Source organism: Mesocricetus auratus, unplaced genomic scaffold (genome assembly GCF_017639785.1).
Source record: "Mesocricetus auratus isolate SY011 unplaced genomic scaffold, BCM_Maur_2.0 Super-Scaffold_100014, whole genome shotgun sequence".
In the NCBI taxonomy this organism is placed as follows: domain Eukaryota; kingdom Metazoa; phylum Chordata; class Mammalia; order Rodentia; family Cricetidae; genus Mesocricetus; species Mesocricetus auratus.
In genome coordinates, this window is record NW_024429197.1 from 16,716,549 (window position 1) to 16,732,567 (window position 16,019).

At 37.6% G+C, this 16,019-nt stretch overlaps 1 protein-coding gene across 4 annotated transcripts in view; it reads left to right on the forward strand.

Moving 5' to 3' along the window:
- Nucleotides 1–16,019, forward strand: part of Ago3 (argonaute RISC catalytic component 3) — an 87,833-nt gene that overhangs the window by 22,570 nt on the left and 49,244 nt on the right. For 2 of the 4 annotated variants that reach the window (XM_040756634.1, XM_040756635.1), the window contains 2 exons: nt 1,727–1,935; nt 2,894–3,030. In XM_040756634.1, coding sequence (XP_040612568.1) covers nt 1,727–1,935; nt 2,894–3,030 — 346 coding nt within the window. Of the gene's footprint in view, nt 1–1,726; nt 1,936–2,893; nt 3,031–13,378; nt 14,104–15,572; nt 15,657–16,019 lie in introns of those variants that run through there. The other 2 variants (XM_040756637.1, XM_040756636.1) reach the window with 2 other exon arrangements.

The window sequence follows — 16,019 nt, forward strand, 5'->3', positions numbered from 1 at the left end:
TATCACCAGCTTTTGTTGTGGTTGTTGTTGTTGTTAAACCCCTAGTCCCTACCCTCCACTATTGCATTTTTTCCCCTCAATCCTCCAATATATAAAATAGTTTCTACATTTCTGTACTTATACCACTATAGAAAACTTAAGAGTTTAATATTTTATCTTCTATGCAGCTGTTCTTCTAAACCAACTCTTTCCCTGCCTTCACTCCTCAACTGAGGGTATAGTGACTGTGTTACTGTGTTTAAGAGTTACTTGGCCAGTACTTGGGAGGCAGAGGCAGGCTGATCTCTGTGAGTTTGAGGCCAGCCTGGTCTACAGAGTGAGCAAGTGCCAGGATAGGCTCCAAAGCTAGAGAGAAACCCTGTCTCAAAAAAAAAAAAAAGTTACTTGGCATCACTTGATTCTGTTTGTGCTCAGTTTTAATTTTTTTTTCTCCACTTGTCTTAGTTAGGGCTTCTATTGCTATGAAGAGACACCATGACCATGGCAACTCTTATGAAGGAAAACATTTAATTGGGAAACTTACAGTCTCAGTGGTTCACTCCATTATTATCATGGTGGGGACATGGTGGTGTGCAGGCAGACATGGTGCTGGAGAAGGAGCTGAAAAGTCTACATCTTTGATCCACAGGCAACAGGAAGCAAACTGAGACACTGAGTATGACTTGAGCATATACAAGACCTCAAAGCCAGCCTCCACAGTGACACACTTCCTCCAACAAGTCCATACCCACTCCTACAAAGCCACACCTCCTAATAGTGCCACTCCCTAAGAGCTTATGGGGGCCAATTACATTCAAAGTATCACATCACTGTTGGAGACTTTTTAGGTTGAGGTTTCTTGTTTTGTTTTGGTTCTTTTTAGTTGGCCTAGAACTTGGTATATAGACTAGACTAGGCTTGAAGTTGCATTGATCCTGCTTCTGCTTTCTGAGTACTGGAATTACAAACATAAATCACCACATCTGGCTCATCCTTGTTGATCTTGAACTTGTGAGTCAAGTGATTTTCCAGCTTTAGCCTCTCGAGTAGCTGAAATGACACCCTTGACTATTTAGAATTTTAGAATGCTTCCTAACATCAGGACTAGGACTCCACCCCCAAATACACTCAACATTGCCTCTCTCTGTCTCTCTGTCTCTGTCTCTCTTTGTTTCTTTGTTTGTTTGTTTTTTGAGGTAGGGTTTCTCTGTAGCTTTGAAACCTGTCCTGGAACTTGCTCTGTAGACCAGCTGGCCTCGAACTCACAGAGATCCACCTGCCTCTGCCTCCTGAGTGCTGGGATTAAAGTCGTGTCATGACTTTATTTTTTTCAATCCCTTCCCTCTTATGCCTTAAAATTAACCAGTTTCCTTGTTTCTTTTTTGCAAAAGGAAGTAAATACATAAATATTTTCTCATTTTCCCTTCTCATGCAAAAGACAGTTGTCTTCTATAGTCTTTATATTTGGGTTGTTAATTTAATAATATGGCTGGAAAATTATCATATAACAGTTCCAAAAGATCTTCCTTTTTTATAGCTGCCTAAATGTTACTACATTTAAGTAGTTCTCAGTATTTTAGAGTGATGAATAATACTGTCATGAATAAGCTGTGTATTTGAATTTAACTCTACTAATTTGACACTGAGAGCTTTTACTTTTCTTGTTGTCTTTTTATAAGTTAAATTTTAAAATAAAAAACATTTATCTCTTTCAACATTTTACACTTGGGTCTTGTCCCATCAACAGGTAGATTTAGATGTTACATTACCTGGGGAAGGTGGAAAAGATCGACCTTTCAAGGTGTCAGTCAAATTTGTATCTCGGGTGAGTTGGCACCTACTACATGAAGTGCTGTCAGGACGGACTTTGCCTGAGCCACTGGAATTAGACAAGCCAATCAGCACTAACCCGGTCCATGCCGTTGACGTGGTGCTACGACATCTGCCCTCCATGAAGTAGGTGGTTCTGACTTTTTTCTCTTTACATTTTTAAATATGAAGGATTCTTCCTATGAGTAAGTAGTATAGGACTTTCTCGGTTATATGCTTCCTCATATGTTATATGCTTTTTATTACTTCATTTGTACAATAAGAGCATGTAAAATATACATCATTAGTGTAGCTAGTCTAGTTTATTATTTTACAGAGAAATTTCTAACCCTTTTTCTTAGGACCTATAAGTCTTAAATAAATGATATATTTTCAGATGTACTATGAACTTAAATCACCTTGTTTTAAAAATGATTTCATAATTTATACAGTAGTGTCAGTTTATATTGAAATTGCTACTCTTGGGCTGGAGATAGAGTTCAGACTGGAGTATTTGCCCAGCATACGTGAGGTCCTGTATGGGTAAAAGGGAACAAGAGGTACTATTTTTTAAAATCACACTACCATTTCATATTTCTAGACATATATAATATTAAATATATATTAAATATTAAATATCTTTGAAACAATTAGTATGGCTACCTTGAAACATATTTGTAGAAATAACTAACATTTTAAAATTGCAATGCTCTTATTTTTAAGAAATTATTTTAAGGGACATGTGAGGTAGCACACATCTCTAATTCCAGCACTTAGGAGGCAGAGGCAGGCAGATTTCTGTGAGTTTGAGGTCAGTCTGATTTACATAGTGAGCTCTAGGCTGACCAGAGCTACACAGTGAGACTCAGTCTTAAAAAGAATAATAATAAAATAGAAAAAACATTTATAAACTAACAGATTCTGAAAATAGACAATTTCAGAAAGGATGCTGATGAATTTTTTCATTTAGAAAAAAAACTTTTTGCTTTCATGTGTATTTATAATCATAAGTATCATTATAATAAGTTAATTGTCTTTGCTTTCATGTCCCCTGTCCTGCAGTATTAGAAGGAAAGGATTGAACATGCCATCTTATTTTTTGTAGATATACGCCTGTGGGGCGTTCATTTTTCTCAGCTCCAGAAGGATATGACCACCCTCTGGGAGGGGGCAGAGAAGTATGGTTTGGATTCCATCAGTCTGTTCGGCCTGCCATGTGGAAAATGATGCTAAATATTGATGGTAAGGGAACTAAAATCATATTCTGATTGGGTAGTTGATTTCTATATAGCATGCATATGTGGTTTTATTTATACAGTTATATGTACTGGTGTCTTAAAATAATACTTGGATATATATTATGACAGCCCAACAAAACCTTAATATTTTTATTACATTTCATTTGTACATCCTTTATGCAGAACCTGTTTGAGAACACTACTAAACTTAAGACAGGCACATGAAAATTGGAAAGGCCCTGGTGTGTCATTTGAGAATTTTATCTTATCAGTAATTTACTTGTATTCTCTTCAGTCTTAAGTCACTTTAATTAAATAATTACAAAATTCATATGTTAAGAAAAATATATTAGCCATAGTGACCAGTCCCAGGTATTCCTGTTCTTTTTAATGTGTTACTAATTGTAATCTCATTTTTAGGTGCTTTCCTACAAATATTTTCAAGCTAATATACAAGTAAAAAGAATAACATGTTGAACTGCCCTATGTATACAGCTATTATTCATTTTGTCAGGGTTTTTCATTTTGCCTCTGTTAATCTATATTTCTTTCTCTCTGCAAATATTTTAAGTCACATTCTAGGACAGCATGTTATTTTGTCCCTGTTACATACATTTTTTATTCATTAGCAATGTCATTTTTAATGTAAAAAATTCAAAAGAAAATTTGTATTCCCCAATTTCCAACCCCAGATCATATTGACTTCTTACTGAAACTATATTGTAGAATATCCCCGTCTGTGTTTGTCTTTTGTTTTCTTATGAATTCTATCTCTGTTTCCTATATTTTCCGAAAATAAGTTATCCCTAGAAGTTTAATTCACTTTGGGTAGAAAGAGAATTGTGTGTGTGTGTGTGTGTGTGTGTGTGTGTGTGTGTGTATGTGTGTGTGTGTGTTTTATATGTATCCTACTTGGAGTCACAGTACTGGGGGGGGCCCTAATTGTGGTGCAAAAATAAATCCATAGAACAAACAGTCAGTGCGTTCAGAGGTCTCACCTTTATAAACCACAATCAAACTTGAATAGTTACTGATGTTGCAGTCATTGATCATTGCTCCCAAGTCATTTATTGCACTAGGGATTACCAACTGTGACATTTCTCATTCTATTCTTTTTTCATTCAGTGGAATTCTTTTTTTTTTTTTTTTTTTTTTTTTTTGGTTTTTCGAGACAGGGTTTCTCTGTGGCTTTGGAGGCTGCCCTGGAACTAGCTCTTGTAGACCAGGCTGGCCTCGAACTCACAGAGATCTGCCTGCCTCTGCCTCCCGAGTGCTGGGATTAAAGGCGTGCACCACCAACGCCCGGCCCATTCAGTGGAATTCTAAAGCACAATGTCCAGTTGATAATTCACCTCCTTTGCTTCCTGGCTCAGCAATATATTCCAGATTTCTTGCTTAGTATCTAGAATTAGCCATTCCTCCATGGATCCCTGGATCTTTACAAATCAATACAGTTTCCTCATTTTTTCCAGCAGTTTTTTTTTCCATTGTCAAAATAATAAGAGACAATATTTAGCCAGGTCCCTTTATATGTGTATTAGGGAATTTTTTATTACTTGCTATCTCCAAATACTATTTTCCATATATGCAATGTAAGATAAATTTCTAGAGATGAGACTGATAGGTCAAGGGTAAATGTTATTTATAATTTTGATCATATTTCTAGATTCCCCTCTATAAAGCTTGTGTTTTTCATCTGCTAGTTAGAATACTTGTTTCCTTTTCATGTGTGTCATTGAACTGTTAGATTTTTGCCAATCAAACTTGCTGTTTCAAGTGTTTTTTATTTGTTTTGTATTTTGGAAACTGGTTCTTATGTGTGGTATAATCTACCCTTGTACTCCAGTCTCAGCCTCCTAGCTGTAGGATTATAGGCATAAACTACTTACTGTACCTAGATCAAACAAAGCAAACAGTCCTTCACTAATGTGAGGACTACTTACATTCTTTTTTTTTTTTTCTCAAGACAGGGTTTCTCTGTATTGTTTTGGAGGCTGTCCTGGAACTCACTGTATAGACCAGTCTGGCCTCGAACTCACAGAGATCTGCCTGCCTCTGCCTCCTGAGTGCTGGGATTAAAGGTGTGCGCCACCAACACCCAGCTTTATTCATTCTTTTTTTGTTTTGTTTTGTTTTGTTTTGTTTTGTTTTTCGAGACAGGATTTCTCTGTATTGTTTTTTTAGGACCATGTCCTGGAACTCGCTCGGTAGACCAGGCTGGTCTCGAACCAACAGAGATCCGCCTGCCTCTGCCTCCTAAGTGCTGGGATTAAAAGCGTGCGCCACCACCGCCCGGCCATTCATTCTTTTTTACGTTTACATTTATTGTTATTTTTAGGTACTGAGGATGGAGCCCAGGGTCTAGATTTTGGTAGCTATACAACTTAACAGACTGCTGATTTTTCTATTTTTTCTTTCTTTTTCAAAATCTATTTTATGTTTGGGAATTGTATGCATATATAAGATATATTTTGGGGCTGGAGAGATGGCACAGAGGCTAAGAGCACCGACTGCTCTTCTAGAGGCTCTGAGTTTAATTCCCAGTAACCACATGGTGACTCACAACCATGTCTAGTGAGATCTTATACCCTCTTCTGGCAAGCAGTCAAACTTGCAAACAGAACACTGTATATATAATAAATAAAATAAATCATATATATATGAAATAAATAAAATTTAAAATAAATTATTTTTAAATGTATTTTGATTATATCTACTTATTTCCTACTCAAGTTCCCCTGACACTCCATCTCCATCCCATCTCTATGCCTTTTTTTTTTTTTTTAACAACCTACTATTTTCAGTTAGTGCTGCCACTGAGTGCAAGGATGTGGGGCCAGTCTCCGGAGCCACTCTTGCCTCCAATGAAAAATTTCTCTTTCTCTTCCAGCAGCTCTCAACTGCCAGTGACTTCTCAACTAGGGGTGTGGTTTGTACGTCTTGTGAGCCTCTCTCCCATTTGTATCAAAACCTTGACTGACTTGATCTTGTCTGAGTAACCACTATTGCTGTGAGTGCAGTGGCCATGTCATATCTAGATCAGCATTTCACAGCCCTCCTCCCCATCCTTCAGCTCACACAGACCCTCCGTCCCCTCCTCTGTAACAGTCCTTTACCGTTGGGTTGGGGGAGAGTTGACACAGATGTTTCTTTTAAGGCTGAGCACTCAGTCACTTCCTCTCAACACTTCTCAGTCAGTCTTCGCATTAACTTCTGCCCACTGCCAAAAGAAGCTTTTTTGATCAAGGTTTGTAATTAAATTGTTACTTGTCTTTTGATCTTTGGAATGGTGGATGGTTATTTTGTTTTTGTTGACTTGTGTTTTGATACACAGAAGTTTGCTTGGCGACATACACACACACACACACACACACACCCCACTTATTTATGACTTGTAATATGTGATAAGGCTACTCTCATCTTTTCTTTTTTCTTTTTTTTTCTTTTTGTTTTTTCGAGGCAGGGTTTCTCTGTATTGTTTTGGAAGCTTTCCTGGAGCTCCCTTGTAGACCAGGATGGCCTCGAACTCACAGAGATCCACCTGCCTCTGCCTCCCGAGTGCTGGGATTAAAGGCGTGCGCCACCAACGCCCGGCTTGGTTTGGTTTTTTTGAGACAGGGTTTCTCTGTGGCTTTGGAGGCTGTCCTGGAACTCACTCTGTAGACCAGGCTGGTCTTGAACTCACAGAGATCCGCCTGCCTCTGCCTCCTAAGTGCTGGGATTAAAGACGTGTGCCACCAACGCCCGGCTCTACTCTCATATTTTCAAGACCATTCTTACTTGTTTAGAAATACTGTGTCCTCACCCAGTGTGTAAGAAGACAGGTTGCTTTTACTAAGATCTCATTATTTCATCAATTAAATTAAAACAAATTGTCTTCTGTAAGGTGTTGAGTCTAACCTTGAATCCAAAAACATACTATACATACTATATACTTCAATTTTGTTGTAAGGCTTTCCTCACATCCAGCCTGCTTAATCTTGGTGTTCCTGGGTAGTTTCTGCATTTTGTTGCTGTTGAATGGGTTTAACATTTAATAGTACTTTTAAATATTTAATGTAACTGGTTCTTATTTATAAACATGAAGGCTTTTAAGTTTTATATGTAACTTTTTAGTCTTTCTGCCTTATTGAATTCCATACTTCCAGTATATTCTCAAGTGATTTTCTTGATGTTTCTAGGTTACAGTCATATGGTCTGCCTCCTTTTTTTTTTTCTTTGTGGACTAATTTAAATAGGATAGTAGCAAACATCAATGGTTGTCCTCTTTTTATTCCTCATCTTAGGAGAAATGTTTCCAGTGTTTCTCTATTAAGTATTAAGGAGCAATGTTGTTCTATTTTCATAAGTACTTTAATCAAGAATGTATGTTAAGGGACCGGAGAGGTGGCTTAACGGTTAAGAGCACAGCCTCTTCTTTCAGAGGACCCAGGTTCAATTCCTAGCACCCATATGGCAGCTCACACATGTAACTTGAGTTCCATGAGATCTGGCACCCTTAAACAGACACATGCAGGTAAAATACCAATACACATAAAAATGAAAATAAGTAATTTTTGAGTGCTTTCATAAGTCACATTTATTTACTATAAAATTTTTATTTTACCCATATTTTATTTAATGTATAGAATTTTTTTTCTTTTTTTGGTTTTTCGAGACAGGGTTTCTCTGTGGCTTTGGAGGCTGTCCTGGAACTCACTTTGTAAACCAGGCTGGCCTCGAACTCACAGAGATCCGCCTGCCTCTGCCTCCTGAGTGCTGGGAATAAAGGCGTGCACCACCAACGCCCGGCTTAATGTATAGAATTTTATAAAACGGTTTTTACCACTTTTTCTATTTCTGTTGTTTCCCCTATTTTTAATTTTTGTATATTTGTGCTTTGTCCTTTTTTCCTTGATTACTGTCTAGCAGTTTGGTCAACTGATTTTTAAAAACCATTTAGATTTATTTATTTTATTATTTTAAATATATGGGTGGGTTTTTTTTTTTTTTTTTTTTTTGCCTGTATAGATGTCTATGCTCTACTTGCATGTCTGATGCCCTTGGAGGTCAGAAGAAAATGTCAAATCCCCTGGGACTGGAGTTTCAGACAGCTGTGAGACTCCATGTGGGTGCTGGGAATCAAACCCAGGACCTCTGCAGGAGTCACGAGACATCTCTCCAGACCCCACCCCCTGATCTTCATCCCACCATCTACCCCACCTCACTCTGGGCAGAAGACCTAATTTATGTTTAATTATTTTAGTTCTTCTAGCTTTGTTTTCTGTAATTTCTCTTTTATCTTACAAGATTTTTCTTCTTTAGTTAGCTAAAGTTGTTTTCCTACCTTTTTGAACTTTCTTTTTTTTCTTATCAGTAAAAATATTCCAAAAGCAATGAATTTTTTTCTGGTCACTAAGCTCTTCTGCACAACCTCTGTAGTATTGTAGTGTTGTCACTACATCATTTTCTAGGGACTGCAGGCTTCACTTTCATTATCTACCTGTCTGTCTATTTTGATCTTTCAGGACAGGGAAACCTGTGTAGCACTGGATGCTCTGGAACTCGTCCTGTAGGCCAGGCTTGTCTCTGCCTCCCAAATGCTGGGACAAAAGGTGTGCGCCATCCCCGGTATGCCTCCTTCATTGTATTACCCCTGTAATCCATACTGTTTTAGAGACTTTTTGGATTTTTATCAATGTTTTTATTTATTCCACCAAAAGACTTCTTAAATCTTAAGTTAAGATCTAACTGCTTTCTCATTTTGCTATAAATATCTACTTTCAGCATGTTGTTAATCAGAATATGTCTTTTTTGTTGTTCTATAATTTTTAAGACCCAATCTTCAGTTATTTAAAAATATTTTAAACATCTATTTTTATATTTCATGTGTGAGCATATGTGTGGGAGTCTTCCCCCTTTTTTATTTTCCCGAGATAGGATCTCACCTTGTAGCCCTGGCTCTGGCGATCCTAGAACTCCCTCTGTAGACAAGGCTGCCCTTGCATACACAGAGATCCACCTTACCTGCCTCTGCTTCCCAAGTGCTTTGGAATAATGGTGGGCACCCCTATGCCCAGCATGTCTTCTTTTTCCATCATGTGTCCCCTGGAGATTGAACTCAGCAATCTTGCCAACCTTTCTCTCCCTCTCTCTCTTTTTAAAGAAAAAACAAACAAACAATGGTGCTGGAGAGATGGTTCAGAGGTTAAGAGCACTGACTGCTCTTCCAGAGGTCCTGAGTTCAATTCCCAGCAACCACATGGTGGCTCACAGCCATCTATAATGAGATCTGGTTTCCTCTTCTGGAGTACAGACAGACATGGAGGCAGGCTGTTGTGTTCATAATAAATAAATAAATCTTTAAAAAAAAAACACTGTTTGAGACAGTCTTGATAATTTGTCCACGGTGACTTAAACTCCTAATCCTTAGCCTCCAGAACAGCTTGGATTACTGGCTCAGGAACCACCCCTGGTTTTGGGAACTAAGACAGAGTATTCCTGTGTTGCCAGGCCTGTATTGATCTCTTGGGCCCAAGTGAGCCTCCTCCTCTGTCCTACCACAGCTGGGATGCAGGTACATGCCACCACACCTGCCTTGGAGCTCTCTGTTTAGAATTTAAGTAGTTTGTGTAGCCAAATAAGTGGTCAGTACTTCTGATACTTTAATAGTTTCTTCAAAATGAAGTACATGTGTTAGGATAAAATTAAATATCCATCAGAGCTACCATTTTTATTATGCTGTCATTTATTTACTTGCCTACTTACCTTTGTCCTCTCTGACTAGGAGAAATAAAAATTTTAATTTTCTGTTATTTTTTATTTATTTAATTTTTGTTTTGTTTTGTTTTTCAAGACAGGGTTTCACTATGTAACAGTCTGGACTGTCCTGGAGCTCACTTTGTAGACCAGGCTGGCCTTGAACTCACAGAGATCTGCCTACCTCTGCCTCCCAAGTACTGGGATTAAAGGTGTGGGCCACTGCCACCTGCCATGTCTAATAATTTCTGCTTTCCAAATGCTATGACTGTATTGATTAATGTGACTGTCTTCTTATATCTTTTGGGCAAGTTTCACATTTTATTGAAGGATTGCAATCCAGATAAGCAATTATGATAGGTAGGTAGATAGATAGATAGATAGATAGATAGATAGATAGATAGATAGATAGATAGATTTTTTTTAATGTGTTTGAGTCAGGCATTGGTGGCACACACCTTTAATCCCAGCACTTGGGGGCGGAGGCAGAGGCTGGTGGATCCTGTGAGTTCAAGGCCAGCCTGGTTTCCTGAGAGAGTGCCAGGACAGGCTCCAAAGCTACACAGAGAAACCCTGTCTCAGAAAAAACAAGTGTTTGAGTATTTTGCCTCCATGGATGTCTATGCATAACATGCATGCCTGGTACTCAAGGAGGCCAGAAGATGGCATCAGTCTCCATGGAACTGGAGTTACAGATGTTGGGAGCTGCCGTGTGGGTGCTGGAAATCAAACCAGGATCCTCTGTAAGAGCAGCCAGTGATCCTGACTGATGAGCCATCTCTCCAGCCCCATGGATACATCCTGATATAGAATGGTTTTGCTTTGTAGGTCAGTAGTGCTTGTTTTGTTTTGTTGGTTATTTTTTTATTGTTGTTGTTGCTGTTTTTGTTTAGTAGATGAACTGAGCCAGATTGATAGGAAGTTCTTGATTTGTCAAATTATGTTACCCCCCATTGCCTTTTCAACCTTTAAAGAGCATATATTCTGTGGTGTGTTTGTTTTGTTTTGTTTTGTTTTTTGAGACAGGGTTTTGTGTAACTCAGCTTAGCTGTGATCTCTTGATTCTCATGTATCCAATTCTCAGGTGCTAGAATTACAGGCCAAATGCCCAGCTAGCTGTGTTTTATGGTGTTTGCAATACTAGAAAGACCTTTTCCTCCTCCTCCTTTCTTCCATTTTAGTCCTTCTTGTTGTTTATTTATTTATTTGTATTTTATTAGGATATCAATATTTACCCCTGGCTGGCCTGGAACTTGCTATGTAGACCAGGTTAGGCTTGAACTCACAAAGATCTACCTTCCTCTGCCTCCCAAGAGTTAGATCAATGATGTGTTCTGGTTTGGCGGCAAATACCTTCACATACTGAGCTTTTTTACTAGGCCCAATTTTGTACAACACTTTTAACTTGGCTTTTAACTTTGAGTCATACCTGTTAGATATGTGGTACAATTGTTGAGTTTATTCTGCTTCTTATATTTTCTCTTACTATTTGTATAGACTAGTCTTACAGCCTTAGAGTATATAACAGTGTGTTCCATTCTGTCACCTGAGTGTACATTTGTTTTCATCTTATATCTGCCATTAAATATCAGTGCTTACTACCAGTCCTTTCACTGAAGTGTGGCCTGTTATTCATTGACTTCAGTTCATCTTCAAGCTGTTTCTTCCAGAAGGGTTCATCTGGGTGAGAGTTAGTTTGTGCACTATTGTGTTTATTCGTAAAAGAGGCTGGGCCAGGAGGATTGCTGAAGATTTTAGAGCAGACTGAGTTACAGAGTAAGTTCTAGCCATCCGTTACTACCTAGTGAGCCCTTGTCTTGAAAAGCGTAATGAAAAATGATCTTAATGTGCTTCCAGTGTGTGTCTTACTGTACCTTTTGTGGAATGTGTTTACTATAGTGATTAGTTAGATCTGCCTTGAGGTTTTTTGTTTGTTTGTTTTTCTTTACATTTACTTATTTTGTGTGTATGGATCTGTCTGAATGAGTTCATGCCAAGGCACATGTGATGGTCAGAGGAGAATGTGTGGGAGTTGGTTCTCCTTCTACCATTTGGGTCCTGGAGATAGAACTCAGGTCATCAGGCTTGGTGACAAGCACCTTTACCCACTGAGCCATTCTAAAGAGTTTGCTCTTAGATCTTTCCATGATTTCATTAAGATCTTTTTAGCTGGTTGTAGTGACATATGCCTTTAGTCCTAGCCCTAGGGAGGCAGGGGCAGGTAAATCTCTATGAGTTTAAAGCCACCCTGGTCTACATAGTGAGTTCCAGGTCAGCCAAGACTACATGGTGAGACCCTGTCTCAAAAAACAAACAAACAAACAAAAAAAAAAAACCAAGAAAGAAAAGAAGAAAATTTAATATAGTTTCACCTTTAAGATAATAAGGTTTTAATTTTTATCCTTTGTTGTACAGTCTATTTATTTTATTTGTCAGAAATAATGCAATGCTTCTTGGTATTTTTTGTTTGAGCACAGATTCTCACTATAATGCAGCCCAAGTTGTTCTGAAACTGTATCCTCCTGCCTCAGCCTTTGAAGTTCTGGGATTATAAGGTGTGCCACCAGATCTAGCTTTGCAGTTTTTAGATACTATACTATCTTTGTATGGATGCTTATTTTCTTTTTGTAGCTCATATTTGAATGAGATATATTCTCTCAAATCACTGGTAGAAGATGGTAGGAAGAACGGTAATTGCACTTTAGGATCAAGATAAATTTCCAGGTTTCTCAGCTTGAAGACTCCATTCAAAAGGGGGGATGGATTCATTCTTTAAAATATATCTTCATCTCTCATGCTTTCCAGTAACTGCAGTGACCTAAGTGTTGCAAATTCCCAGTTATGAGTTCCTCAGGTTGCTATTCATTTATAGCTTTCCTATACAATTGAAATTATTTCAAAATAAGAAATTATAAAAATATTGTAAAGGCTTCACTTTTAGAAAGGTAGTCCTTCTGAGACTATCAGTTTTTTAAATTTTATTTATTTATTTATTTTGTTTTTGGGGTTTGTTTTTGATTGTTTGTTTTTGGGATTTTTTTGTTTTATTTTTGTTGTTACTGTTTTGAGACTGGGTTTCTCTGTCCTGACTGCCCTGGAACTGTCCTGTAGACCAGGCTGGCCTGGAACTCACAGAGATCCACCTCCCAAGTAATGAGATTAAAGGCATGTGCCACTACCCTGCTAGGCTGAGACTATCAATTTTAAACTACTCTCCTCATTTGGTGATGACACATTTTTTTTATACCTCCTTTCTCTTTTTCCATCTTAGGGTCCCCCATTCCATCTCAATTCCAAACATGACCTTTAAGATATGACTCTTTCTCTCTGGGAATGAAAATATAGCATTTCCCCATAGATTTCTTTACACTTCTTGTCCTTCTGCAATGTTCAGGAGGTATGACTTCTTTTATAGATTTTGATAGTCCTGAATACTTGGGACTATATTTACTTACAATGTGGCATTTTCTGAGTTTTTTAATCACCTGGTTTTATCAAAATGTATTTTACTTGTATTTTTTTAGTTGTAGTTATTATGTATACAGTATTCTGCCTGCATATATGCCTGCATGCCAGTAAAGGGCACCAGATCTCATTATAGATGATTGTGAGCCTTCATATGGTTGCTGGGAATTGAACTCGTGACCTCTGGAAAAGCAGCTAGTGCTCTTAACCACTGAGCCATCTCTCTAGCCCCATACTTTTACTTTTATTAATATTCTCTTTGTTGGTCTGTGCAGTATCTAGAAAAAGGATGAGGGAATTGGGGCTCAATTGCTGTTATGTTTCTACTAGAACTTGAAAGTGTAGCTTTCAAAATTATTAAGAAAGGGTTTCTGCTCCGAAACAATACAGAGAAACCCTGTCTCGTAAAAACAAAAAAAAAAAAGAAAAAGAAAAAAAAAGAAAAAAGAAAGGGTTTCTGAATAACCTATTGGTCAAAAAAATCACAAAGGAAATTAGAATTTTGAACAAAATGATGAGTAATAACATTTATCAAAACTGGTACGATTGATTTAAGCAAAGCTTAGAGAGAATTTAAAACTTTATTGACCTGTTAGAACAGAAGAAAAGCACCAGTAACCAGAGCATTTATCTTAAAATGTTAGAAAATTAAACACAAAGACACTAGAAGGAAATAAATAAAAACAGAAGTTAACAAAATAAAAAGGAAATTTAAACGTATTGGTAGGGAGACTTACCAGGTCCTTAAGAAAGGTAGTGACATGATCATATTTGTTTTCCAGAAAGAGACCTCTGGCAGCAGTTTGGAAAATAGATAGAGGAGAAAAAAACTAATCTGAGAAGCCAGTAGGGGGCTTTTCAATCACTAGTTCAGGTAAGAGATGGTGATGTTTAATGCGGGATGGTGAGGAAGGGACACATTCCAAGGATTCAGCTGGTAAAGAAAAAAAAAAAGGCTTAAGAACCATGTCCAGAAAAGCAGAACTTTGGGTATAGTTACTGGCTCATGGAACTGATTAGAAATAAATAGACCAGAAACTACTAGATTTTTAAAGAAATTATACTTGCAAATAAACTATAAGCCTGGTATATCACATATGTCAAGAGTTCAACCAAAGAAGCAGAGCTGGCAGGAGACACAGCAAATTGGTTTATACAATTGTAGTAAAGTTAATCTGAAATCCTTAGAGAAGGTGACAAGGATAGAAATCTCAGACACAATCTAAACTGTTGTCTGTAGATGGAAAGTCTTCTTTCCTTCTCTCTTGGGGAAGCCTCAGCCTTGATTTTTAGGCCTTTCAACTAATTGAATCAGGCTAATCACATTATCCTAGATAATGCCCCTTGTGCTCAGTCACCTAATTACGAACTTTTATTACACCGATGAAATAAATTCTCAGCAACACCTATATTAGTGTTTGATTGAACAAATAAAAATGAATAGCCTAGCTGAGTTGACACACTAAGTAAAAAAAAAAAATAAGCTGAGTATGGTAGACTTAAACCTGTAAGCCTAGTACTCAAGAGGCTGGGGCAAAATTATATATTCTCGTTAAGTTTAAAGCCAACCCGGGCTACACAGTGAGTCTGAGGGCATGTTGGGCTACAGAGTAAGACTCTGTCTTTTTATTATTTATTTATTTTTAAGCACCGATCAATAGTTGGTTTATTTTTTTCTATGATTTTTTCATCATTGAAACAAGTTTAGTTGCAGTACTAGGTATGTTCTAAACTAGTTTTTTGTTTTGCATTTGGAGGAGGGGGTGTCTAAAAGTCTTTAGTGGTGGGTGCTAAAAGTTAAAATGCTAAATTAAGCATGGTAACTCACCTGTAATCCCAGGACTCAAGAGTGAACAGGGTGTGGAGTTTAAGGTTATCCCAAGCTACATGGAAAGTTTAAAATCAGCTTGGGATAAATAATGAGACCTTGTCTTTGAAAGCAAACAAGGCCTCGTGTGGTGTTGCTTGCCTGTAATACTAGCACTTGGAAGACCCAGGAAGGAAGGGAGACCTCAAGGCCAGCTGGGCTACATAATGAATTCCAAGCCAACCTGGGAGTAATAATGCAGATAGAAAACAGAGATGGATAAAATCATGAGGACATATAACATTAAGGAAACAAGAAAACAAGAGAGCCAAGAGTGATTGTTACAGCAGTATGGGAGCAAAGAGAAAAATAATAAGTAAAAACCAGTTCGAAGTTGGAGCCAACAGAAGTATATCCAAATATGAAATAATTTCAATTAAACAAGAACATTTGCAGTAAAATCAAGAGCAAGAAAGAATATCAGTACTATGGTTTTTAGTCACTGTTGTGTTTTCTAACTTCTGTTCTTCTTACAGGTTTCAATCTACATGTTACTTCCTTAAGAAGCAGTGTTTGACACCCTTCTCCCCCAGTCCAGCCATCCCCCAAGTCTGAGTTAGGTATTTGTCTTATATATCCCCACAGCACAGTGTACTCCCCTATAATGGCATGTACTACCCTGAGATGTAACTGTCTGTTGTTCTGTGTCTCTATGTTGTGGACATAGAAAGTGTTGTTATTCACCAGTGTACTTCTCCTTGCCTAGCATAACTCACATTAAGCCAGAATTATTTATAGGGCTAAAGTGATATCCAAGCTGAATAAACAATATAACATAGGAAAAAGACTAGTAGTTTGGGTTGAAAAGCAGATACCTAGGAATAAGTTTTCTGAAGTCTGTAAAATCCAAAATTGTACTGAAAGATATGAAACAAAGCTTCGAAACAAAAAAAGAAAAGAAAAAAATATGTTGTATTTATTTA